The sequence below is a fragment of the Microdochium trichocladiopsis genome (assembly GCF_020744255.1).
Source record: "Microdochium trichocladiopsis strain MPI-CAGE-CH-0230 chromosome Unknown B0I36scaffold_3, whole genome shotgun sequence".
NCBI lineage: Eukaryota > Fungi > Ascomycota > Sordariomycetes > Xylariales > Microdochiaceae > Microdochium > Microdochium trichocladiopsis.
This window is the reverse complement of record NW_025763546.1, coordinates 2,214,747-2,239,390: the sequence shown is the minus strand read 5'-3', so window position 1 is coordinate 2,239,390 and position 24,644 is coordinate 2,214,747. Positions and strand designations below refer to the sequence as shown.

General features: G+C 56.5%; 8 protein-coding genes across 8 annotated transcripts; 1 reads left to right on the top strand and 7 right to left on the bottom strand.

Annotated features, from left to right (window-relative positions):
• Positions 1–479: 479 nt before the first annotated feature.
• Positions 480–2,644, bottom strand: B0I36DRAFT_90081 (uncharacterized protein). The gene is made up of 4 exons (XM_046163550.1): positions 2,206–2,644; positions 1,662–2,144; positions 1,498–1,605; positions 480–1,445 (listed from the first exon to the last, which is right to left on the bottom strand). Exons 1-4 carry the CDS (start codon positions 2,482–2,484, stop codon positions 552–554), a joined length of 1,764 nt encoding a protein of 587 aa, XP_046015342.1. The 5' UTR covers positions 2,485–2,644; the 3' UTR covers positions 480–551.
• Positions 2,645–3,154: 510 nt separating this feature from the next.
• B0I36DRAFT_317954 (P-loop containing nucleoside triphosphate hydrolase protein) lies at positions 3,155–6,242 on the bottom strand. Its single transcript, XM_046153225.1, has one exon. The coding sequence runs from the start codon at positions 6,235–6,237 to the stop codon at positions 3,628–3,630; it is 2,610 nt and encodes an 869-aa protein (XP_046015341.1). The 5' UTR covers positions 6,238–6,242; the 3' UTR covers positions 3,155–3,627.
• Positions 6,243–7,460: 1,218 nt separating this feature from the next.
• On the bottom strand, positions 7,461–8,470 carry B0I36DRAFT_421176 (uncharacterized protein; the record flags this gene model as incomplete). Its single annotated transcript, XM_046162176.1, has 2 exons — positions 8,355–8,470; positions 7,461–8,255 (listed from the first exon to the last, which is right to left on the bottom strand). A coding segment is annotated over exon 2 (645 nt), but the record flags the coding sequence as incomplete, so codon positions are not given.
• Positions 8,471–9,209: 739 nt separating this feature from the next.
• B0I36DRAFT_347050 (uncharacterized protein) lies at positions 9,210–10,699 on the bottom strand (the record flags this gene model as incomplete). Its single annotated transcript, XM_046156528.1, has 2 exons — positions 9,210–9,494; positions 9,557–10,699. 2 exons carry the CDS (start codon positions 10,697–10,699, stop codon positions 9,210–9,212), a joined length of 1,428 nt encoding a protein of 475 aa, XP_046015339.1.
• Positions 10,700–12,156: 1,457 nt separating this feature from the next.
• On the top strand, positions 12,157–13,848 carry B0I36DRAFT_317949 (uncharacterized protein). The gene has a single exon (XM_046153224.1). It carries the CDS (start codon positions 12,243–12,245, stop codon positions 13,386–13,388), a length of 1,146 nt encoding a protein of 381 aa, XP_046015338.1. The 5' UTR covers positions 12,157–12,242; the 3' UTR covers positions 13,389–13,848.
• Positions 13,849–14,168: 320 nt separating this feature from the next.
• B0I36DRAFT_238245 (ribosomal protein S5 domain 2-type protein) lies at positions 14,169–15,858 on the bottom strand (the record flags this gene model as incomplete). The annotated part of the gene is made up of 2 exons (XM_046149592.1): positions 14,169–15,126; positions 15,215–15,858. 2 exons carry the CDS (start codon positions 15,856–15,858, stop codon positions 14,169–14,171), a joined length of 1,602 nt encoding a protein of 533 aa, XP_046015337.1.
• A 798-nt stretch (positions 15,859–16,656) lies between these two features.
• Positions 16,657–19,599, bottom strand: B0I36DRAFT_317945 (thiamine diphosphate-binding protein). Its single transcript, XM_046153223.1, has 5 exons — positions 19,238–19,599; positions 18,970–19,074; positions 18,840–18,907; positions 17,080–18,771; positions 16,657–17,008 (listed from the first exon to the last, which is right to left on the bottom strand). The coding sequence occupies exons 1-5, from the start codon at positions 19,336–19,338 to the stop codon at positions 16,950–16,952; spliced, it is 2,025 nt and encodes a 674-aa protein (XP_046015336.1). The 5' UTR covers positions 19,339–19,599; the 3' UTR covers positions 16,657–16,949.
• Positions 19,600–21,600: 2,001 nt separating this feature from the next.
• B0I36DRAFT_90000 (uncharacterized protein) lies at positions 21,601–24,546 on the bottom strand. Its single transcript, XM_046163549.1, has 6 exons — positions 24,091–24,546; positions 23,876–24,031; positions 23,702–23,811; positions 22,879–23,622; positions 22,520–22,812; positions 21,601–22,457 (listed from the first exon to the last, which is right to left on the bottom strand). Exons 1-6 carry the CDS (start codon positions 24,145–24,147, stop codon positions 21,646–21,648), a joined length of 2,172 nt encoding a protein of 723 aa, XP_046015335.1. The 5' UTR covers positions 24,148–24,546; the 3' UTR covers positions 21,601–21,645.
• Between the last annotated feature and the right edge of the window lie 98 nt (positions 24,547–24,644).

Genomic DNA, 24,644 nt, shown 5'->3' with positions numbered 1-24,644 from the left:
GGTTACGGATTGAAGCTAGAACAGGCCATGAATGAAAAGATCACCAAAACACAATGCATCCGAGTCCACACTAAGCGTCGTCTTCCTGGATATTTCGGCTGGCCATAGCTATGTATTGTGACTGTTGTCAGTAGGGAGTGCAAGGTCGTGAGTGAACAGAACTGCGTACTGGTTATCACAAGAGCCATTGTAGCACGCGCAATATCGGCCATGCAGATCCCCATGACTCATGATTTTGTCGTTGCGGAGTCAGTGACCTTGCGCTCAAATTCGATCCTGGGTGCACTTGCTTGTGGCCATCTTGGATGTTCCGCCTTGGCATTTCATAGAAGCTTGCCAGAGCCATTGAGGGGTCGAGTTCATTATGCAGATTTTTCCCTGCTCGATTTAGGAGCACCTATGTATTAATAACAAGGTCTATGTTAGCCAGCAAGTCTATGCGAGCTAGCAAAATCAGACGCAAGCCGTCGTTGGGTACATGTGCTCAGTAAAACTCCCCCGGGTTTGACATCAACGCTACGCTCGGGATCTTTTCGACCGTCTCTCGCAAATCATCTTCCCGTCGCTCTGCCAGTTGGCATTATGGCAGGTATCTCGTCATCGCCCGAGTCCCCTGATTCCGATTCGGACCCGGACGTGCCCGCGGAGTCACTCAGTGAAATCGGATTCCCCGTGGCACCAAGATCTGATGCGACTCTTTCTGGTGAACTCTGCCCCAGATGTGATGAGACACGATAGCCTTTCTGCTGCAGCGACGATAGGCTGTTGCTTGTTTGCGGCGGGGGCTGGGCTCTATTTACGCTGGTGAATCCACGCGTAGGGTCCATCGTCGCTGGCGTGGCCGCTGTGCCCCCTAAGCCCGCAGATATATCCGCAGTAGCGACTCGGGGTATGGGCGGGCCACTGGACGGCAAAGGTGACGCGGACGCGGTGTTTACGCCGTCGACACGCTGTCTCTTGTGAGACGGCGGGTCATCGGTCTCGCTCGTGGTATTGCTAATCCCCATACGAGCGTTTTGCGCCTCGATCTCGGCTCGTGTCCGTCGGATACGAAGCCTGACGCCATATCTCTTGCGGATCACGCTTTGTCTCGTGCTGAAGCTATTGTTCAGATTTGCAAGCCTGGTTTTCCGCTCAGCAGGGTTTGTGATTGCTTCGGCCTCTTTGATTCGTGGTGCAAATGTCAACTCGGCCTGTCTGATTTCTTCGTTCATCCTGGCACGGGCTTGAGGGGTCAGATGGGCGTACGGGTCGGACGAAGACGGAGGCGTGCTGGCTGCATGCACCGCTGTTGGTGGTGGCGCAAATGCAGGAGTCGGGGTGGGAAGGTTGGGGCCTGTGTAGTGGTTGAACACAGGGCCTGGTGGTACTGGTACGGGGGTAGATGGTTGTGCTGGCGGCAATGAGGCCTGTTTCGAGGGACCGCACACCTTGTTAAGCTCATGCTAGAGAGGAAGATCAGTCTTGTCCTGCCAAAGAGACGTCTAATCAACGCACATAGTTGAGTCCACCTTTGGTCTTGAAGCCTGCGTTGCAGTATGGACACACATACTTGGCACCCTGATTGTCGACCGGTCGCGCTCTACACATGCGGTTTGCGACATGCTGTTTCTCGTTAGCTCTCCGCTTGGAAGCAAAGCAGTCACAATCCGGAGACTCACGTGGTTGTACACGCCTATATCATCGAATATGTCGCCGCATTGGGTACAACGGAACGTGTTCATGCCTTGCGGCTGGGGAACATACGGTGCCGGCGGCACGGCTGAGTTTGGGTGAGGGGGCGGAGGTGGTGGTGGCTGTTGATGTTGTTTGGGTGGCAAGGGCAACGGCGGCCGCGGCATACCACCAATGATCCTTTCGGAACTCTCGTCTAGGATGTCGCCCTTCTCGTAGCCAAGACGCTCGGCTCTGGCAAGGGCATTGATCAAGGCCTTTGGACCGATGGTCTGGAGGCGCCGTTCGAGGGCCTTGTCCAGGAACTGATCGCTACATCTGTTTAGGATGTCGTCGGCGAGTGCGTCGAAGTCCGGCGCATGGAACTGAGGTATGAGGTGCCTAGCCGAGCCTGGAGCAATGAGGTGGGCAAGCTGCTTGACGGTTTTGGCCACGACATCCTCGCTTGTGGTTGTGATCAAGATATTGAGCTGTATGCGTGGTTAGCCTGGATGCCATGCCTCGCTCGTGAATCAGGGAGCCGCAACGTACTATGAAGGCCTCGTGCCAGGCCGACCCCATCAGCGTCTTTTGCCAATTGCGACGGACAGCAGTACGCACGGCCTCGGGCTTGGCCTCCTGGATGCTGGAGTCGACCAGATCTCTATGTCTGTGAAACGTGGGATCGGCCTGGTGATTCTGGTTCGGAGAGGGAAAGTCTGCCGGAGGCCTGTAACTTGGAGGCCTCTCTTGCGAGTCCAGGCGGTATTTGGACATGTATGCCACCGGCGGCGGGTTGCCGTCGGTCGGCGAGGGCAGGGCGGGCGGCATTGTAGGTGACGGCTAACGACCTCGCGCACCAAGGACGGCATGGATCTTGGGGTGACAACTGGACGAAACAACACCCAAAGACTGCTGATGGGCTTCACCCGAACACTGCTTCAGAAGCGGATGGGCATGCAACGCGTGTACCGGAATGGATGATAGTGTTGATGCGTGCACAACTCGGTGCGGTGCTGCCGAGAAGGTGTGGTCTGTCGTCTAACACGGCAGGCACGCATCCACATCTAGCAAGTGAGGCATGCACACGCGCAGCAACCAAGTAAATTACAGCAGGGCACGGGTGGCAAAAGATATTTCGTCGCAATTGCCTCACTGCAGCAGATGACTCTCAGGCAGCTACGGGCAGGTTAGCAAGTCATGTCCAGAACTGCATGGCGAACTCGGACCTCAGCTGCTCACCGTGCGGCCGTTGGTGGTGGCGTCGATACGGCGTCGCGTGGAGTCGCGCTGCAAAAGGCATGCGAAAGTGGAATGGAGCATCGTTTTTCCAAAAAGGTAAAAGTATTGGACAAGAGCGCAGAGTTAAATAAAAAGTGATAAAGTATAGTGGGGTATATATCTGCAACAGCCAATCATCTCGCCTGGTCACGATAAATAACTATCCCTCTTTAGGCCGAGGCAGTTAGTTATTATACTAACCTGGAACACCTTTGATCCGTCCGGGCAGGCTCGACCCACGAGGTGGCACTTGCGACGCATTGATCCACCAGCATGCACTGTTATTGGACGACCATACACATCACTGAACAAGCATTGCTAAGCTTGACCATGGCATACTCATGCGCGAGTCGAATTTGTCTCAACTTCAGGTGTGCCCGCAGAGAGCTATAATGTTCTGGCTCGCCAGAGCCTAGATTTGTTACGCTGGTGGCTCGCGACGTCGTGACCTCGAGGCCCGTTAATCAGGTGCAAGTTCTACGAGCCCTTCCATTGTCATTGCCATTGTATTCTGTACACTTTCGCACAACGACGGGACAAGGGCAATACTGTGGATGAACGCTAGGGGACCAATATATTGAAGAGCAGCAACAACCGTGACGTGACCTCAACTCCAGGATGAGCATGGTGCTTTAGCATTCCCTTGTTTTCACACCACGACCGGCACCATCTTGGAGCCCCGGTGAAATATAATCACGATGCCGCAGCAGACTCTCCACTGACCTCTATGGGTCCTGCCTCAACCACACGGCCTGCATCGAGTCTCACGAAATAGTCTGCGTCCTTGACGGCCTCGAGGCGGTGGGCGATGGTGATGACGGTGCTGTGCCTCAACTCCTCGTGGAGGACGTCGTATATTGCGGCCGCCGTCTTCATGTCGATACTTGCTGTCGCCTCATCGAGTACGACAACAGGACTGCGGCGAAGCACGGCGCGTCCAATGCCAACGAGTTGTCGCTGACCTTGGCTCAGGTTCTTGCCGCCAGCATCGACTGCTGATTCGAGTGTCCACTCCTCGCCGAGCACGCGATGCAGGACTGCCAGACACTCTTCATCAGAGTGTTCCTGAAGTGGATCGATGTTCTTACGCAGTGTTCCCGGGAAGAGGACAGGATCTTGGGCAACGAAGCTGATTCTCTGGCGCCAAGCATGAACGTCAAGCTTGGCCAGGTCGATGTCACCCACAATGATGCTTCCAGACTCGGGTCGCATCGTTGCCAGCAGCGCGAGTGCTAATGTCGACTTGCCGGATCCAGTTCGGCCAAGGATTGCACAGGTTGACCCGCCGGGGATACTGAAGGACACATCCGACAACGAAGGATCCAAATGCGGTGCGTACTTGAGGGTGACATGGTTGAAGGTGATGCTGTCCGTGTTGGCGGGCCAGACTGCGGGCGGCCTGACATCTCCACTTGGTTCTTCGTCCAGGTCAAGAAGCTCAACCACGCGCTCGACTGATACAAAGTCCATCTGCAACTGTCCGTACATCCTGCAGAGCGAATGTGTGGCAGTGACGAACTGCGCAGCTGTGGTGAGCACAAAGGCAGTCATACCCGGCGAGAGGCCTTGGTACAAAGCTAGAGCAGTTAGGCTGAACGTCGATATCGCAGACAGTGCGTCGAACCTGTATTGGAGCCAAGCCTGCACGCTCCAGTAGAAATGGTCCATCTTCTGGAAAGTGTCCGTCACTTCGATGTTGCGGCTTTGAAAGTGCGGCTGGGCCTTGAATGCCCTGATTGTTGCAAGCCCATCCACCAATATGCCAAAGTTGGACATGAGTGGGCTCAGTGACGCCATCTCGAGACGGCGTAGACTTTGAGATGTTGGCAAGTAGCGTTTGAAGATGAGGAGGAAGAACACGGTCATGGCCATCGCAAAAGCAAAGAATATCGGTGTGGCGAGAGCAATAACCAACATGCAAGAACCCCACGACAGGATGTTCAGTGCAACCAACTGCAACGGATAAGCAATGCCGCCGTCAATCATGCCTATGTCCGACGTCAAACGGTTCATGAGGCGTCCTACAGGGGTGACATCGTAGAAGCGAAAATTGGCGCGACAGACTTTCTGAAGCACACGGGAGAAGAGATCCCGGGCAGCCACGAACATGATGATGAGAAAGCCACACTGCGACAACGTGAACAGAGCGGTGTCAGCAATGCCAATGACAAGGTACCACATGAGCCACGGTCGAACATCATCATCTGGTCGAGGCAGATTCTTGAAAAGGTCGTCGCCTGGACCAGTCACGGAGATGGCCAGGTTCTTGAAAGCCTCTGCCTCGGAATATGCCTCGCCCCATGCCTTCAGAAACCATTGGTTGAGGAGAAGTACCAATCGCCAAAGCACGAAGAGCGCAAGGACAACCGTCCACCATCGAAGCTTGCCGGCCTTGATGTATGTCCAATATACTCGTGCAACGACGCCTCCTGACGCGCGATGCTCGTCCTCAATGAACTTGTCCGGCACCGCAGCGTTGGTGTCTTCTCCGCTGGCGACGTGGGATCCTTCTTCAACACCCGCCGTGTTTTCTTTACCCTGCTCTCGAGCTAGGATTTCAGCCTCGCGCTCGATCTCACTAGATTCGAGAACTCTCGCTTCACCATCGATGATCTCGACGACTTGATCAGCGAGATGGGTGCACAAATCTACCCGATGAGTAACCAGCACGACGGTCCGATCCTGCATCAGAGGTCCACAGAAGAGTTTGCGGATAATTGACTCGGCGGTATTATGATCTAGAGGGGCCAGCGGATCGTCGAGTAGCAAGACGCGCGCATTGCTGTAGACGGCCCGGGCCAAAGCCACGCGGGCTTTCTGCCCTCCTGAGAGGCCAATTCCGTTCTCTCCAATTGCAGATAAGTCGCCGTGCTTAAAAGTGGCAAGGTCTGGAGTAAGCGCGCAAGCATCAATGACCTGCCTGTAGCGCACCGGGTCGTAGGGAAAGTTGAAGAGGATGTTATCCCTGATGCTCATGTTCTGCAACCACGGCGCTTGAGCGCAGTATCCTACCATCTCATTCGGGAGCACACTGTGGCCCGCAGTCTGGTCGAGCTCGCCAAGGATGCCCTCAAGCAGGGCAGTCTTGCCGCATCCGACTCTGCCGCACACGACGTTGAGACCAGGTTGGAAGCACAGATTGAGGTGTCTGAGGACAACGATGTTGCTTCCGGGCCACGCCAGTGTTGTGTCGTGAAACTCTATAGTGGCCGAGGTATCGTCGGTAACAGGTTCATCCTTGTCTGGCTCCTGCATGAACTTCTCAAGGCGGCCCATAGCCACAGATGCATCCAGCCACACCATGATGAGCTGTGGCACCTCCTTCATCGAAGACTCCAGCATCTGGAACAATGCCAAGGCAGGAAAGGCGATATCTATGCGCAGTGGACGGCCCGCAATATAAGTATAGGCGAAGAAACTGAACACCGGAAACAGTGCTCCAGCTGCGAGATTGGTTGCAGTGATGCCCATGCTCCAGAGACTTGACTTCAGGCGTATGTGAAGTTCCTTCTTTCGAGCCTCCATGATGCTGTCTAGCCACTTGTCCTGCCAGTCATACCAGCGAAGATGGCGAATCGCCTCGACAAACTGGGTCGTGGCTTGGAGACGCTCGTCGGTGGCCTTGCGCCGACTTTTCGACATGGCCAGCAGTATCCGGACAATTCCAGCATTGAGCAGTTGAATGATTACAATCCAAGCAATGCCAAGCAGAACTGAAGCACCAATCAATTGCCACAGGAGATAAACAGCAAAACAGAGCTGAAGTGGCTTGGTGATAATCGAGGGGAAGTCCCAGAAACGCTGCGATACCTCGTAGACGTCTCCTCGCATGAGATTGAGGATTTTGCCCATAGTTGCCGGCTGGTCTTTGGGTACTGCCGCCTTCGACTTTTGTTTGAGAAAAGGAAGCCAGGAGAGGATTCTCTGATGCAGAGAGCATATGACTTTGTCATGGAAGTGCTGATTGCCACTGTTATTAGCTCTGCGTCCACCGGGACAAGTGGTAGTGTTGGCATCATCCGCAGACTCTTGAGGCTTCTCTTCAATGTGTCCGCCCTTTGACTTGCGCGTGAGGGTCTTGGCGTAGACCATGGTGAGCATTTCTCCCCGTGACCTCTCATATGCACGGCGGGAAAACCACAAGGACAAGATAGCACACTGTGTCGAAACGAGACGCATAACAAGGATTGCCAGAGCGAAAAGAAACGACTCGTGTCGATGAGAGCTTCCCTTCGCGATGGACTGGAGAAGCTGCTGCAAGAGGACTGGGGTAGACAAATTCGCCAAAGATTCGAGTATACCAAGGCAGACAGTTGTGATGAGGTCGAGCACATTGGCCGTAAGCAGGCGACGAAGGATTGAGCCTTGGAGTTCTCTGAACAGCAGATGCAGCCGTTCGTGCTGGAAGTCGTAGGGCAGTTGCCAGACGTTCTCGTCTTCGAGGGTGTGATGATAGCCACGGCTCATCAATGGCGATATCCAAGTGACCGTCATGAATTGCCAGAGGGTCAAGTCATCTTCGGGACTCCTTAGTCGCGAGTCGGGTGATTCGAATGGTTTGGCTACGCCGTCTTTCGCTAACGCCGGATGCCTCATGGGCATGCAGAAAATGACCGCTATGGTCACGCAGTCTGTGACAAGACAGGCGATGAAAAAGATGTGGACATGTTTCACCTTGCTGTACCTGAGCAGGACTGATAAACTATCGCAGACCAGAACTGTAGCGAATATGACAAGTAAAGTCTTTGGGGTCTTCCCGGGCCGTGCAGCCAGGATGAGCAGAAGAGCCAGAAGCCAGGGAAGGGGTTCGCAGCTCCAGATTGGTTGAAAAGACGACCTCGTGGCGATATCGAGGATAGAAAGAGCCAACCCAATGGCTGATAAACCGAGGAGGCTGACCGCCCATCTTGACCAGCTGCGCGGTTGCCGTGAAATCGGCTCTTTTGCGAAGCGGCGGGTCCATCGTGGACCCTTAGGTAGTGCCAGCCGTGCAAGGTGAAGAATGATGCATGCTATCGCGATACCTGCCGGCAGTAGAGCCCCTATGAGGGCGTAACCTTCGGTGGTGCTCGGTACGCCACTGAGGAGAGGATGGGGCATGGCTGGCATGTTATATAGGGAAGTAATAGGTTCGAGCAGGACCTCGACCGGCCCGGAGTGTTTGGCAGCCATGGCGAGTAGAGTCTCAGCTAGAGGTGAAGGGTTGCGGCAAGAAATCCCATGACTCTTTGAATTGGGGCTAGGGAGATGTCATAGCTATGCTTTATATATGCTCGTCATCATACGTGACTGTGAATGTGGATTATCAGAAAAGAGCAGCACTACAAAAAGCCGTGTTAGCAACTGGAGCGCGGTTTCTTCCATACGTGAGTCAGGGTCGTCATGGATGGGGCACCTGCGGTTTTGGAGTCAATGCCTACCGCAGCTGAATACCCGCACTCGCCACCATCGAGCCGCTGGACGGGAAATGCAAATCGCGCTGTGGTGAAAAGTCAATGGGATGTTGAAGTTAAAGGAAGACGAGGCGGGCTGGTCCTCAGCCGTGCGAGGGAGATGGATGGGTACTTTTAAAGGTGCCGCGCTGCACTGCAGGGGCAAGACTCCACAGGGGGGCGGGCTGTTGTTGCACAGTGGCGCCTTCCACAAGCCGGAGGAGCCTGGAGGTCTTGAGCACCGGTGTACCTTCGTGGCGCGGCTCGCGATCTCGGATGACCTGCGAGACACCGCCCCCAACCTATTCGCCTCCTTGGACGTCTTATCGAGCGATGTCTGGCGGTGAGATATACGACGACCTGCTTCAGCTCCACATCACGAATTTACCAGCATCGGATTCCCCGACTATACCATGACTGGGTGGCCCGCTGCTGAAAGCACGCAGCCGCTTCTCAGTATTTTCGCGCGAATGTCGCCAGACCAAGATTCGGCTTGGAGCGGTTGCGAAGGCAGGATTGTCGTTGGATTATCCCGGAACGAGAATTGAATCACAATGATGACATTGCCAGTTATCCCTTCTGGTCACGTGTGAGCATTACATGACAATATCTCGATTCAGTCCGGCAATGGTTTTTCTTTGGATTGTCAAGTTTTTCTGTTAGGCTGTCATTCACAATGAACCCGCTCTTGCGATAGTATTTAAACCACGCGCATCATCTTGCATGGCTGTTCTGCTTTGAAATTATGTATCTGTAGTGCAGTCACATCCGGCCCGTGGTGTTTTCAGAAAGCTGCCACGTTCGCCCTTGCGGAGCACACAACGTAACACCATACTTCCACACTTAGAACTCCCCAATGCAAGCGAGCATGAGCCGCTCATAGTCCCCGCTTGTCTCGCCCTTGATGCGAGCCCCAAGAGCCTTGCCATACAGCATCCGATACTTATTCTTAACGCCAGCCATAAACACCTTGTCCCAGTGGTAACGGACGACCCTGGAAACGAGAAGGGTATCCTTGGTGCCCATTCCTGCCATGGACTCCTCCAGCAATATCGCCGCATTGCGTTCCCTGTCAGTTGCTGATCGGAGCTGGAACAGCAGGGCGTCCTTCATGTGGCCACTGAATTCCTTTGGGGGTGTCAGTGTCTTGTTTCGATGTATGCTGAAGCATCCGGAAATTCTGGACTTACACTGCGGATAACATCCTCAAACTTCTTCCGGAACCTCTGCTCGTACGTGCGGTTGATGGCCTGGATCTGCGCGTTGCTTCGCGTGCTCAGGATCGAGCAGACCAGCATCTCGTCCGTGCCCATCTGGCCCGCGGTCGCGCGATGCAGGTCCTTTACTTCCTGCTCGATGGCCTGCTGGTTTATCGGCGTGCTCTCCTCTATCCTGTTCCCTGCGAGGACGATCATGAAGTGTTCTTCCGTCTTGAAGCTGAGGTCGCCCTTGACATCGCTCTCGAGTGAAGCACGGAACTCTCTTGCGTAGGCGCTCTTGATTGCCGCCATGTCGGCGTTCGACCGGCCGAGCAAGACATCGTTGAGGACAGCCTCGTTCGTGCCGGGCCCCTTGAGCGCCTCGCGCAGCAGGTACACATCATGCATCAGAGGTCCCCGACAAAGCGCGACCAGACCCTTCTCAAACTCGCCACGAGTCTCCGATTCGATATCCTTGATCAGGTTGCGGCCAAAATTGCGTGTGAACGCAGCTTGGATGGCCTCGATCTGAAGAGGGTCCTTGGTCGACAGTACACGGATCAGGGTCTTCTCGTCAGTTCCAAAGCCCTTCATCGCATTTCGGAGGGCCTGCGCGTCAGGCGTGGCGTCCCACTGGATGATCTGAGGTGGCCCATATCCGAGGCTGGCCGGCGCCGGAGGGCCGCCATGTTGTGGTGGTGGCGCCCCGTAGCCGTGCTGGGGAGGTGGCCCTGGCGGAGGAGCACCGTATTGGCCTGGAGGGGGAGCACCGTATTGTTGATGCGGCGGAGGAGCACCGTACGGCTGCTGTTGAGGCGGAGGATACTGTCCTGGCGGGGGGTACTGGCCGGCAGGCGGAGGGTACTGGCCAGCTGGCGGAGGATAGTGGCCCTGTTGGGGCGGAGGCGGCTGGTGATACTGCCCGCCAGCAGGAGGTGGGTAATGTCCTTGTTGCGGAGGCGGATACTGCCCGGGAGGAGGATACTGCCCTTGAGGCGGATATTGGCCCTGCTGAGGAGGGTATTGGCCTGGCGGGGGGTATGTGCCAGCGGGAGGAGGATAGTGGCCTTGCTGAGGAGGAGGTGGCTGGCCGTATTGGCCACCTGGGTAGGGCTGCTGATTGTAGTAAGACATCCGAGGGTCGAGCAGAGTGCTGGCTGATAAAGATGTTGTGGATACTTGACACGGGGCCGAAGGGTGAAGAAGGTTGGTCGGGGGAAAAGTGGACGGTGCGAAGCTGAAAAACGATGCTGCTGCTGGAGGATGCGGGATGCGGAGTCCGGGCTGAACGAGGCCCAGTTCAAGCGTAGGGCAGAAGAAACAGGTCGTTGTGGTGGAGCCGGGGAAAGCTGTTTGGCAAGCTGTTGCCTGTTGGTGGGATGGCTATGACGAGCTTTGAGAGCTCGTGAGCGGGCGGGGTAGTTGGCGGTTCAATGGTCGTGCGTGTAAGCCAAGCCGAGACTGAATTGTCGACTGCTTGCAAAGAGAAGAGAACTATCGTGACAGAGGATCCAACGCTCACGACAAAGGAGCGGGGACGTTGTCCTAGTTATCTCTTTTTCTTTGGTGCTTGCCCATCCCGTAATTACTTGTGCATCGTGGCACTCGGTCGCCTTCATTGAGGCAGTGTACTCCCCACGTAAGTTTGCGTTGCGCAGCCAATCACGTCACGAGCGCAACTGCACAGCTGGGGGATCCACGGTGCGTCATAGGCAGGACATCCATCAGCCGCACCCCTACCGCGGCGCTGGCGTTGCACCGCCCCCCGTTGGTGAGGGGCCCTACTTGACTGGCGGCTCTCTGGGCCAATCTAAACAGTGCTGGAGTACTGCTTTGTCCCTCTCGCCATCAGGAACCGACGATGATCCCATGCTCAGCCACACCAGATTGTGGCCCGCCAAGTCCGCCCTTCGTACTTGCGGTAGAATATGCGGCTGCCTGTTCTGGTGTACGCGACACCCTTGTTGTTCAATGAGGAATGGACCTCAGGCCACCAGACCGTTGGGATGTCTGCTCGGGGAGCTTCGAGCGCCGAAAGATTGTGTAAGGGCTCATCCTTTTGCCTTGCGGGCGGTATGAAGCTCCCTCGTCAGCCTTTGCCGACCTGGTTGCTCCTGGGTGGCCGCGTCCCATTCTTGACGATGGTGGGATGTCCATCGAGGTCGCCGGCCAGTTCAGCGTCAGGGCAGCTGGGCCTCAGGACCCCGAGGTGGACCATCTTGTGGAAGAGATGAGGCTCTGCTGCTGCCGCCGTTGCTGCCGAGTCATGAACATGGTCGAATCGGGGCATGGCGGTAGCTTCATCTTCGACACCTCCACCAGCTTGTCCATCTAATCAACGTAGCCATTGGGCACGAGACAGCTAGTTACTTTGAGGATGCAGGTACCAACAGTCGCCGGAGCACCCGCCGGGGTTGTGCAGCGCAGGGACTCGGCCGGGACGGGCGGCGGGGGACCCCTGCTGAGCCCGGGCAGCCCAGCCCCCAGCCACCCGTGCACGGCGCCATCCCAGCCACCAGCCCCTCCATTTCCCCCGGCGGCGCGGGCCCCGTGAAACACATTCTTCAGTGAGTGGTCTCAGTGCTGCGAAACAGGGTCGTGACGAACCATCCCAACCTCTGCATTTTTGTCGCATCCTGCTCAACACCAGAGGGCCCTGTCCCGCGTGGCAGGGCCCATGGTGGCAGACAGGCCGAATAAAACCAGGCCACGTCCCTCTGACGCACATGGAGACTTGACCAGTCCTCGTGTCTCTCACCTGCTGCAAGTGAACCACCGTTCCGCGCTCCGTGATCGATCGCCAGCTCTACATCTCCCGTCCCCAAGAGGTTCCACGATGCGATCCCCCAGCGTGCCGGCCTCTCTGTGGTTGGCCACCGCGCTGCTCTTTCACAATGCCGGTGCCCTACCAGTTGCTGGCTTGCGAACGCTAGAGACGACGGCGACGATCACCACCACAACACCGACGGCTCCCCTCGTAGCTCGCGCGACGTGGTCTGTAGTGCCCATCAACGGCGGCGGCAGCGGCAATGGTGGGAGTGGTGGCAGCGGTGGAGGCAACGGCAACGGCAGCGGCTCCGGGAATGGCACTGGCAGCGGAGGCGGAGGCGGCGATAATGGTGGAAGCGACGGCGGCAACGGCGGAGGCGAAGGAGACGTCGACACGACGACCGTCTTCCAGACCGTCACAGCAGCGCCGACACCAATTACCACCACCACTGTCGTCGAGCAGCCTAGCACCAACACCGTCACACATGTTGTGCCCACCACAATCTCCATCATTGGCATCCAGCCCACAACCACACTCCTCGTGACAACAACCGTAGAGGACAATGACGGCAACACCGTCGTGCCCCAGCCGACAGCCATCCTCACAACAACAACGACAAACAGCATCCTCGTCCCCGTCCCGGAACCAACATTCGTGACAACCATAACCACGACCGACGCCAATGGCGCCACAGTCCTCCTGCCCACGACCGTGGTCCTCGTCTCTGCCACCACAGTCACAGAAACAACGGCACCCTCCTCCAACCCGACTGTGGTAATCCCAGCTCCTGGACCACCGATCACTACGACCACGACAGCATCGGCCACAACGACCGCGCTGTCCACCGTCTCCACACAGACATCCTCATCGTCGTCTTCCTCCTCATCTTCATTGTCTTCTACGAGCAGCAGCAGCAGCACAAGTATTTTCACCACAACAACTTCTCCCCCAGCGGTAGCAGCCACAATGACAACGACGACCTATGACAACGGGCTGTGGCACACCACATACCCGCCGTGGAACGGGACCCTAGCATACCGGTTCCGGTCCTAAACGAGAATGACTTTCATCCACTTCACTTTTTTTTCGCCAGTGCGGCATGTAGCCGGCGACGCAAACGACGAGATAAAGAACACGCGCGGCAGAATGTCATGAAATGACGAGGTGTATATACAAGGAGGGACTTGGGGTATTGTAATCTCGCTTTTCAGCGAAACACGTCTTTCCTCAATGAGAGGCAGAAGAAGAATTTTGGTCATGGTTTTTCATTTCTGGGTAATAGACAACGGAAAGAAAGCATAGCGACGGCAAAGGCGTTTCACCGGGCGCATTCCTCGTCTCTTCCACTGGGGTTTTCACACACCCGGGGACGAAAGATGGTGTCTTCTTTGGTTTTGATTTATATAATTTGGCCGGAAATAGGGAGGGAAATGGGGAATTCTTGCTGGACAATGGGTACACGTTACATTAATGGATAAACACATCAATCATGATTATGCATCAGTACCTTAAGGTAGCTTTTCGCATCGTGTCAAGTGCTAGTTCTTGTACAGCGACCTTACACACCTTGCTCCGTGAGCGTCCAGAAAGACGAGTCTTATTGTTGAGGGTCCTCTCTACTTGGTGCAAACCACGGTATTCTTCTTCCACTTGTAGATTGCGAGTATTTATTCCCACACGTTGCGGCTAGTCCCAGACACACGGGACGCATAAACTTGGCGAGGTTCACACAAACACGCACGCACAAGACACACGTCTCGGCGTTCTTTCTCAATCCCTCAACCCCCCTCAAAACCGTCCATGTTCACCCGCAGATACTATCATCGTCACTTTTCAGAACCGACCGCCATCCAGCGTGACGACCGCACTCCCGCTCATGGGCCGGCTCACGACGATCGCGCCCTCCATGTCCTTGTCGCTCACGGTCCGCTTGGAGTAGTACTGCTCGACGAGCGCCTTCTTGATATCTTCGACCTTGTCCGCGGGGACCAGGTGCACGCTGCACCCTCCCCAGCCCGCGCCGGTCAGGCGGCTGCCGTAGCCGCCCGCGCCGCGAATGATGCCGCAGATCTGGTCGATCTCGGGGCAGCTGCACTCGTAGACGTCCCGGCACGAGTCCTGCGTCTGGTTCATCAGGCTGCCGAGCCGCTGGTTGTACGCGACTGAGTCGTCGGTGCCCCCGCTGGGTGCGGCGGCGGGAGGGTGCTGGGTCGTGTCCTCGAGCAGCGCGAGGAACTGCTGCGTACGGAGGGCCTCGGTGAAGACGTGCAGCGCGCGCTGGCGCAGCTTGAAGAACTCGCCGCGCACGGGGAAGCTCGAGAGGAAGCGCGCCTTGACGTCCTCGACGGTGGTACCCGTCAGGGCGGCCACGTCGGCGACCGTGTAGCCCTCCTCCTTGTCCAGCGCCGACTTGGTCATCTCGATGAGCTCCGCGAGCTGCTCGGGGAGGGGCTTGGCATTGCCGCCGCCGTCCTTCTGCTGGGCGTTGAAGTAGTTGTCGTGGAAGCCGCGGAGGGAGACGCCGAGCGGGCCGGCGTCCTTGGGCAGCTCGGTGCCCGGGCAGAACTTGGCGTTGAGCACCGCCGCCGCCATGCTGACCTCGACGACGCGCAGGTTGTAGTGGATCGGGCCCGTGACCTGCTTGTTGGACGTGACAAAGGACTGCGCGATGAGGAAGCACAGCTCCGGGTTCGTCTTGGGGAAGAAGACGGGGCGCGCGGACAGCGAGGGGCTGAACGAGACGAGCAGCGCCGAGCCCATCTCGGAAAAGACGGAGGCGGACTGGTCCATGCTAATGAGATGGGAGAATAGTCAGCACTTTGAAGGGCTCACACATGGCCAACATTTATGAGGATCTTGCTGATCCAGTCGCAACTCACCCTCCCGAGTTGACACCAACGGCGCGCTCGCTGACAATGGCGACCTCGGTCAGCGCCTTCTTGTCAATGTCCCGCTCGCCGTTGGCGAACATGACGGCCAGCGCCGCGGCACTGACGAATGCTGCGCTGGAGCTGAGGCCGCCGCCCGCGGGGACCGTGCCGTCCATGAGCACCTTCATGCTGCGCGGCTTGAAGTCCTGGCCGTGCTTCTTGCGCAGCAGCTCCAGGGCGCCGCGCAGGCCGGCCTTGAAGTAGTTTGTCCACTCGTGCTTGGTGGCATCGATCTCAACGTCGCCGTAGGGCACGTCGAACTCGCGGGTCGGGAACCGGTCCGAGGCGACGTTGGCAATCTGCAGCTTATAAGTGCCCGTGGTGCTGGCGGGCTCGTCCGAGGCGGCGGTCGAGGACACGGCGACGATCACATCCGGATAGATGGCCATGGGCAGGCACGGGTACAGCGAGTAGTCGATGTGCTCGCCGATGATGTTGACTCTGCCTGGAGACCGCGCGACGAACTCTGCTGACGTGCCATACGTCTCCTGGAACTTTTCGAGGAGCGTATTCCAGCGGACGCCCTGCTCGCCAAGGGACTCCGCCGTGTAGACATCCTGCAGCGCCGTGGTCTGGGGGACGGGACCCGACATGGTGGTCTTTTATGGCTTGCTAAGTCGTGAAATTCGAAGTGCAAGAAGAGTCAAAAGTGTGGCAAGCAGGTGTCTGGACAACTGTAGGGAAATTTGGTTGGCATGCGCGCCCCGCGTTGATCGTGGACCGAGGCCGGAGATTGCCCCGCCCTGTGCAACAAGGAAAACAGCTTAGCTAAAGCAGCATATGCAGTCGCAGACTTCTGATGCCAAAGAAGCAAAATGATGGGAATCGAAAAGACGAGTCCTCTGTCGCAGCCTCAGGAGCCCTCATGGCAGCCAGGACAGCGGCGGGAAGCAAGGCGGGGTTCACGGCGCATATCCCCGGGCCAAGAGCCCCCGAGAGTGAAGCCGGCCACGATCCCATTTCCCCCACCACCCCAATTCCCCACAGCAGCCCCAATCAGGGCGCGGCGCCGAGCATTTCGCCGATGGGGTTTTCCCCAATGACATATACCTGCCCTGTATTCCGGCTCGGTGCGGTTTGTCGAGCCTGTCTGGTGACCAGCGTGTTCCTCTTCCAGGTTGTCACGGCATGGCAAGACCACAACCTTCTCTTCTCTACAAACCTCGAATCTGCATCGTGCTCAGGTCCAGGGGTTTCGGTGTTGTGGCCGGGCATTGCCGCAAGTGCCCGAGTCAGAATAGGGGACAGTGCAGACCATTGCCTCAAGTGCACGCGACCAAACGCCCCACGGGGCGCCCACGAAGGGGACTCCACAAGCAAATATTGCGTTGGTAGTGGCCCCTCCCCCTTCCAGTCATTCATCACAATCATGGCGTTTGATGAGCAACATGTTTAATAATGATGAAAGCGCTTGTTTTGTATACACTTGGCTTTATGTACAGAATATCCCACTTGCTTTTGGTTGATCCGTATGTTGAAAAAGCAGAAACCACCAGAGACACGAGCACTCCAATAGAGCCTCGATCCGCGCCTCGACAACTATCGCCCCATTTGGGCTTTTGCTGCTGCCATACCGTCGTGACATCGTCCTCCGCCGTCCTCCACGCTACGGCAAGTGCTCCTAAGGGAATATGGTCGAAAATTAAATCGTCAGAAATGCAATGCGTCAGTCGGAACGTCCAAGCTAGCTGTGGAGGCCGCCGGTCCTCGTGCGCATCAACTCTCTCCGCTTCTTGTCCTTCTCTATAAACATAAAACATAACAGCGGTTAGCATCTGGGTCTTTACATTGGATTCGGAAATGTAGGCACTTACCACCGTCGAACACAAGGAACTCGTGCAGACCCGAGCCAGCAGGCACCATGGGCAGAACGGGCACCTTCTTATCGGTCATGACCTCGAGCAAGGCCGGGCCGTCTGTCTCAATGAGCCACTTGAGGGCCTCGACGGTCTCCTCGGGCTTGATGAGTCTCCGGTGCTGAACACCCATGGCGTCGGCAAGCTTCATGAAATCGGGGTTCTTTTGGTGAGTGTGCGCGTAGCGGTCCTCGTAAAACAGGTTTTGCCATTGTGTGACCATACCCTGCTCCTCGTTATTCAGGACAATGACCTTGACGCCGATGTTGAACTGGGCAGCAGTGGACAGCTCAGTCAGGGTCATGTTGAAAGACGCGTCGCCGTCAATGTCGACGACGAGGGCCTCGGGCCGGGCAACCTTGGCGCCAATGGCGGCGGGAAGGCCAAAGCCCATCGTGCCGAGCCCGCCAGAGGTGACCATTGTCCGCGGGTGTCTCCACCTGAAATGCTGGGCAGTCCACATCTGGTGCTGGCCGACACCGGTGGCAATGATGGTGTCCTCCTTGCGATCCGCAGTGAGCTTGCTGAGCTCCTCAATCAGAGTCTGGGGCTTGATGAGGCCGGTGCGCTCGGCGCGCTCGTAGTGGTCCATGGGCCACTTCTTCTTCCAGCCATTGATGGCATCGAACCACTCGCTCCGGTCAGACATGCTGGTCTTGTTGACGTACGGCATGAGCTGCGACAAGCTCTGCGCAACGTCACCCTCGACTGCCTCGGTAGCCTGGACAACCTTGTTGATGTTCTTGGGCATAATTTCGAAGTGCACGATACCACCACGGCCCTCGAGCGCGGCAGCCTTGGCAGCAGGCGCAAACTTGGAAATGGCAAGGGTCACGCGGTCATCGAAGCGGGCGCCAATGGCAATGATGAGGTCAGCCTCCTGCATCGCCATGTTGGCAAAGGCAGAGCCATGCATGCCCAACATGTAGAGAGACTTCTCGTCAAGCTCGTCAAAGGCACCAAGACCCAGAAGGGTGGTGGTGACAGGGATCGACGCCTTCTCCGAGAGTTCTCTCAACAGCTCTACACCGCCCTCAGACAGGACGACACCCTGACCAGCGTATATAACGGGCTTCTTGGCGATGTTGATGAGATCACCAACACGCTTGATCGACTGCTGGAGCTGTCTCCTCGTGGCCTCGATGGCAACCTGGGAGGCTGCGCTGGGCGATGTGGGGAGGGCAGACTCGGTGGGGATGGCCTTGCGGAGGATGCTGGCGGTCACATCCTTGGGCAGATCGACGAGGACGGGGCCAGGGCGGCCGCTGGTGGCGATGTCGAAGGCTTCGTTGATTCTCCGGGGCAGCTCCTCGACGTTCCTAACCATGACGTTCCACTTTGTGCATGCTCTGGAGATGCCAACAACATCGGCCTCCTGGAAGGCATCGCTGCCGATGGCGCCGGTGACGACCTGACCAGTGAAGACAACCATGGGAGTACCGTCAGACATAGCATCCTGCATCGGAGTGATGACGTTTGTCGCGCCGGGACCCGATGTGACAAGAACGACACCAGGCTTGCCGGAGGCGCGAGCGTAACCCTCGGCCATGTGGCCGGCGCCCTGCTCGTGCTTGGGCAGGATGAAATCGAAGTGTTTTGAGTTGTAGATGGCATCGAACACGGGAAGAATGGCACCGCCAGGATAGCCGACTGTAGAGAGAAGTCACGTTAGTCATAGCTCAGAGTTCAGAACAGACAGCGGTACCAGAATTACGTACAGATGTGCTTGACACCTCTCCGGAGCATCATCTCGTGGAAAATCTCACCACCGGTCTTGCCGATGAACCTAATGAACAACGATGAGCTTCTGCGACGCAAATGTATATGTGTCGGACGGATACAACGTACGATTCGTCCATCTCCGGTGTACGGCGGGGCTGCAGAGGCTCAACATGGCTCTTGTCCTTGTTGGCGGCGACGTTGAAATGTGGCGCGGGAGCAGCCCTCGACGGCCTGTAAGTACACAAGAGGTCATGTCAGTCGCGTCACCACAAAAAAAAAAAGTCGTAGCTCGACCTCAAGAGAGTTGGCCAGGAGAGAAAGAAAAGACAACATACGCAGCGGCAGATGTGGCTTGATTCCTTACACCCGAGGGGGTCTTTTTGTTCTGGTTTACGATGGCAGAAGCCGTCTGGGGGTAGTCAAGGTCCGTCTCTGCTGTCTTGAGGCCTGAGCGAGGGCCTTGGCGGCCTTGTTGGCCTGCCGTGTGCGAAGCATGGTGGCGGTGGTGGGGAGCGAGACCGAGAACGAAGGTCGGAGGCGAGGAAGCGGACAGACTGCTGTGTGTTGGAGCAATTGGAGTTCAATGGTTAGCCAAAGATATGACCCGTGGATTGGTGACGATGAGAAATGGAGGAGAGCTGGGTTAGAGGTGGAGGACACCCCAAGGTGTGTGACTGTTTGTTAATGTGCGAGCGAAGAGATGGGCTGACTCGAGGAGAAGAGAGAGCTTTACCCGTTGTGTCGTTGTACCCTTGGGGGAATTGCGGTTAGCCGACGGGTACGGAGCGGCCGTGGGAGGAGACGATAGCAGCTTCGCAAGGTGACTCGTCGTCTGTCTTGGAGTCGGCGCCGGAGGGCAGGAGTGGTAGGGAAAGTTTGCTGGCAGCCGTGCCAGGACGAGTCGCTCGAGAGAGCAGAGCAAGGGCAGACGGCGACGATGGCCAGCGGCGGTCGGAGGGCCGCCGGCGGCAAGACAGTGGAGCAGGAGTCATTCACTATGGGCACAGGAGAGCGATCATCGGAGTCGCCAGCCGACCACTTTTCACCCGCCCAGGTAAATCGCCAGGGCCCAGAGCGAGACCGCGCTCACACAAATCAATTTTTTCCCCCTTCACGCCCGTCCTGATTGGCCAACATGCTCGCGCCTGAGGGGTCCTCCCCGCTTTTAACCCACCTTGGGCAAGGGACCCCACCCTCCGCACGCCGCCCCAAATCCTGCAGCCCTCCCGCACATGCACCAGCTCCTCCATCCCGAACAGTGTGTGGCTCGAGTTGTTCGCCAGCGGGCTCTAGATGGGCGACAAAGTTGTGGTTAGACAAGACGACCTAACCCAATGACAAGACACACGTAGCGGCGACACAGCTGCCGCTTTCGCCGTCGCCATACACCCGAGAGAGCATTCCAGAGACATGCGGCCGTGTTCGAATGCACTGCTTCTACTGCTTTGGACCGAGCGACTGACATTGCTGATCGGGGAACTGCTAGTTGTGCCTGGTTGGTTGGCTTGTTTTATTCCTCCCTTTACTGGCTCGGCACAAATTAAGCCACGTTCATTAGCATTGTCCATCGTCGCGCTCTTGAGCCCCATGTGATGATGCCTGGTGGTGTGATTCGGGGTCCAGCAACCACCTATGGCGCCTGTCGCGATCATGTCCAAGCTTCCAGCCCTCGCCCTCGGTCCTCAACGTCTTTGTCGATTGTTATCAGGCAGTTCTTATCCGTTCGCTGGGGGGAAGCCCTGCGTTTTCCGGACCTCATCCCTTCCAGGTCTGCGGCGTCCAAGTCCTTCTCGGTCGAACAAGATAAGCTGCCATGTAGACTAGCAATGGATCCGGCGGGCAGACGATCCATTTTGTCGGCAGTAAGAAAAGTGCCGAACAATGCCCCCATGGCAGTAATGCCCCGTGTTCGGTACTCTTATCATCAAGCACCACCGGGTCTTCACGGCATAAGGCGTCAACCATGGCTCTTCAAGCGCTCCGTTCATCCGCGGAAATGTAGTCTTGGTCGTCCGCTAATGTCGTGACTGTTACATGCAGTCGATCAAACCTTCCTGCAAGCCCACCAACCCAGAGTGTGGGGAACAAAGCCAATCCCAAAAGTGCGGGATGTGCGGGGCCCGTACCTGACAGACCAGACAGCTTGCTTCCCAAGACGGAAGGCAGTTATCGTGAAACCCTGCTAGCAAGGCGTCATGTTGCAGGAGCCCTGGGAACTTCAGCGCGAACATTGATGAGGGTCTACTACTACTATGCCGTTCTGCGGCCTGGCATAAGATCCATCCATCGCAAACCCGAGCTAGGACCCGTCTGCCGACATTGGGTTTCTTGGTGGCGCCTGCGGAACGCGTTAACAAGGCTCCCGGCTCACCAGACTCCCAAGCAATAGACCTTCTGGTCCGTGAAGCTTCTCATGCCTATCTGCTGTTGAATATAAATCATGCTGGCATGATGGTATCATTTTCCATAAAGGCTCCAGACTGCCGGCTCAGAAAATATAGATCAGAAGCGCTGAACCCTACCGGAGAAATCCCCGTGCACGGCTGGGATCACGCTACCAGGCATGAGCGCCAAATGGCGTGTTCAAGACATGTCCAATGTGATCAGAGAATGGTCTCGAAAAGTAATCACTCAATTTCTGTAAGCATGCGCCATTCGTGCAACGCGCTAGGGCTCTGCCACTCGTGTTCAGCTCTGAGGCACGATGCTTAATCCTCGCTATAAAATGCCCCGGAACCGTGCTGCTATTTTCATGTCTTTTATCTGGGCTGTTCTACCAGTGATGCTGTGCTGTTTTTGCAATCATAAGAACGTGGGGCTGAGATCTGTGTCGAAGCTGCTGTGCCCGTTGCTGAGATACATGAGCTGTTCCGGCCCCAAGCTCATGTCATAGCCCAAGAGGAAGTTGGAGTCCAGACCAAGCAGCGAGGCGTCGCCCTCGGAGAATCCTCCAAACCCTTCCAGCCCCAAGTCCAGGTCTGGAGGGATCTGCTGGTCTTGTGAAAGCAGGCCTGCCCCCCTCGGGGTTGGCTGAGAATGCGCTTGCTTGTTCTGCCGATGGTTCTGGCCCTGCTGGGCTTGTTGCTGATCTGTCTGGGGCAACATGACGGCCGATAGCGCCTCAAAGTTTCCCTTCTTCATGGCGTTCTGTTGCTGAGTGAGCTGGGCTCTCTTTTTAGTCGGCGAAGGAGGCTCGCTGGTCGATAGCGTCTGCACAACCTTGTCGAGCCCTCCGGCCATCAGCTTGATCAAATGCCACTTGCTGACAGACTGGGCACGATACAGCGAGATGAGCCGAGTGATGAGGTCTGTGACGGTGCTGCGCTCAATCATGTCGTCGCCTTGCGTCATGGCCAATTTGGCGAGGAACATGCACGCGAAGCCCGTCATCGAGTGGATGTACGTCGGCAGGCCGGATATCGCCTCCTTGATGTCGGCGTCGTTGAGGTGCAGGTTGATGATGGCGGTCGCCGAGTGTACGGCATGGGTTGCACATTCTCGAAAGTGCGCTGGAATCGTGGCATCACGCAGCCCTCGAAACACGTGAGAGTACAGGTACAGCTTTCCGAAGTGGAAGTGTAAGAGTGCCCCCTTTCTCGGATATGTGCCAATGTCTGCGAGATAGCTTCATTAGCCTCGGTCGAGTTTTGGCCGGTGGGTTCGAAAGTCGCCATACCTTTGAGTGCTGTTGACCAATGTCCCACGTATTGGTCAATTTGCCGCGCAAATGCAGATATTTGCATCAGATAAACCTGCGGTACCGTTTCCCCTGTGTCTGGCCCGAACAGATCACGAATACTTCGCAGGATATCAAGGATCACGACTTGGGACGCAAGTCGGACATCCTGCCCGTTCGCAAGTGGTGCTTTGATTACCTCCTGCCAGCCCTGTATTGTCGAATCTTCTCGAATGACAGACTGTCTCGAAAACAATGTGCTGAGATGCTGATCGCAGATGTAGAGCGCATACCTAGACCGACGCGAAGGGGTCAATTGCGTCCCCAATGATCAACTGACTTTCGTGTACGACACGTACCATATCCGCACAAAATCAATGGCTTCCTCATCCGGTTCCGCGATAGCCCTCCGGTAGTACCCTTGCAGGTTGAACTCTGCTGCCCGGCGAATGGCATATCCTGATATCATCCAGCTGATATCACTGAGCCAATACGAAGCGATGCACATGGCGCGCAGGTAATCACGGTCAATCCTCCTGCTGAATATGCTGCCGGCCATGACCCTACGGAATTCTTGGCTGCAGACACCGTAGTTCGCATTGCCTTGTGGGTCATGCAGTGCGGCAACCGTCAGCATGCTGACTGTGAGTATGCGACTCCGCCTCCTAGCCTGCTCCAGGCTCTTGATCGAGGTGGTGATGTGATATAGATAGTGATCAAGTTTGTCCTTGTATAGGAGGAATAGACGTTCAGCGTCGGCTAGCGGCAGCTGTCCTTTGGATATGAAGTCATCGATAGTATCGGATTTCGGCGTGGACTCCTGTCGAAGTGAATCTGGGGAGCGAAGCGCACTTAGTTTCGTGAGGTGATAGACAGACTGGATCGGGACGTTCGGCAGCTCATTGTCATCAACTGGGTGAGCTTTCGGGGAGTTGTCACAAGACGGCCCTTTCTCAAATTGTAATGGCTCTTCTGATATCGGGCTATGTTGCTCGTTCCGGACAGTTTCCAGAGGCGCTACAGGTGGTAAGTTGAGTGTCTTGAGAACAGTCTGGAGACTTGAATGCATCATCTCCATGTCTCGGATGATAGATTCCGAGAATCTATCGGGTTGCGCGCAACGGTCAGCACCTCAAACTCAGACGGCCGGAATATACACGACAAAGCTCCGCGAGTACTCACTGATTCCGCTCACTGATGAGCGTCTGGAGGCTTTTGTTCAAGACGCAGCCAAGGCCTTTCTCTGTGCATCGCCGGCATGGAGGACCACTACTATCCATTATACATTTAATCTGTGCCACAAAGGTCGTTAGGGCCTCTTCTCAGATTTCATGCCTTTGTTCAGTATGAGGCTACCTTATGCTTGCGACAGGCAGCGCACGCCTTGACTTTGCGCGAAATCACTGGCACGTGGGGTTGTGCCGGCGACTCGTCGCTTTGCGGGCGCCTTTGCCCGTGGCTGGGAGACGTGAGTGCCTCATGTTCAGCACTACGGTGACTGGTCGAAGGAGTCTGGTAGAGGGTGTGAGCAGTCACTCAATAATGATGGGGACGATTGGGCTGAAGGATACCGATATCCGCGGCTCTTGTTCGAGTCGTGCTTCGCTCCACGTCCTCTTGCGTGACATTGGTGCTTTGACGCGGCTGTGTGAATCCCGAGTATGCCTTTGCGACAAGTACCGAAAACAATTCACGACGCGAGGAGTTTGGGAGGCGAAACTTTGGGGCTGAATGCGCGGTCGTGGAGATAGGCTTCCCGGGGCCGTGGGGAGGTGGGAGAAGGAGGGGCCACGATCGACCAGGGTCACCGTCGTCCCACAGGGACCTCGTGGCTCGATATGCGCCGGATCAGCCGCCAATTTCTAGGCCACGGCCTGATTGGTATCACCAAGGGTTCTCCAACCTGTCAAGCTAGTGCAGGATAGCATGGCTTCCAGGCACACGAGTCGAGTTCCCAGGCGAAGCCAGACGCCTGGCCGGATAGCCGCATCCCGATAGCATGGGTGAGCAGCTCCGAATTATCGGCCGGCAGACGGCGCTAGGGCGGACGGGGAGAGCATGCGCTTATGTGACCCACTCGATGCTTGTCGGAAGATGGAGCGTCCAGGTCACTGATGGACTATTT

Coding starts and splice junctions, on each gene's coding strand:
- B0I36DRAFT_317949 (XM_046153224.1), top strand. CDS start 12,243: ATGGTGGCAGACAGGCCGAATAAAACCAGGCCACGTCCCTCTGACGCA.
- B0I36DRAFT_317945 (XM_046153223.1), bottom strand. CDS start 19,338: ATGCTTCGCACACGGCAGGCCAACAAGGCCGCCAAGGCCCTCGCTCAG. Junction 18,772..18,839: donor GAGAGGTGTCAAGCACATCT/GTACGTAATTCT, acceptor TTCTCTCTACAG/TCGGCTATCCTGGCGGTGCC. Junction 17,009..17,079: donor GTTCCTTGTGTTCGACGGTG/GTAAGTGCCTAC, acceptor TTATGTTTATAG/AGAAGGACAAGAAGCGGAGA.
- B0I36DRAFT_90081 (XM_046163550.1), bottom strand. CDS start 2,484: ATGCCGCCCGCCCTGCCCTCGCCGACCGACGGCAACCCGCCGCCGGTG. Junction 2,145..2,205: donor CCTGGCACGAGGCCTTCATA/GTACGTTGCGGC, acceptor CCACGCATACAG/CTCAATATCTTGATCACAAC. Junction 1,606..1,661: donor ATATAGGCGTGTACAACCAC/GTGAGTCTCCGG, acceptor AACGAGAAACAG/CATGTCGCAAACCGCATGTG.
- B0I36DRAFT_317954 (XM_046153225.1), bottom strand. CDS start 6,237: ATGGTGTGGCTGGATGCATCTGTGGCTATGGGCCGCCTTGAGAAGTTC.
- B0I36DRAFT_90000 (XM_046163549.1), bottom strand. CDS start 24,147: ATGTCACGCAAGAGGACGTGGAGCGAAGCACGACTCGAACAAGAGCCG. Junction 24,032..24,090: donor AACAAGAGCCGCGGATATCG/GTATCCTTCAGC, acceptor ACCCTCTACCAG/ACTCCTTCGACCAGTCACCG. Junction 23,623..23,701: donor CTCATCAGTGAGCGGAATCA/GTGAGTACTCGC, acceptor GCAACCCGATAG/ATTCTCGGAATCTATCATCC.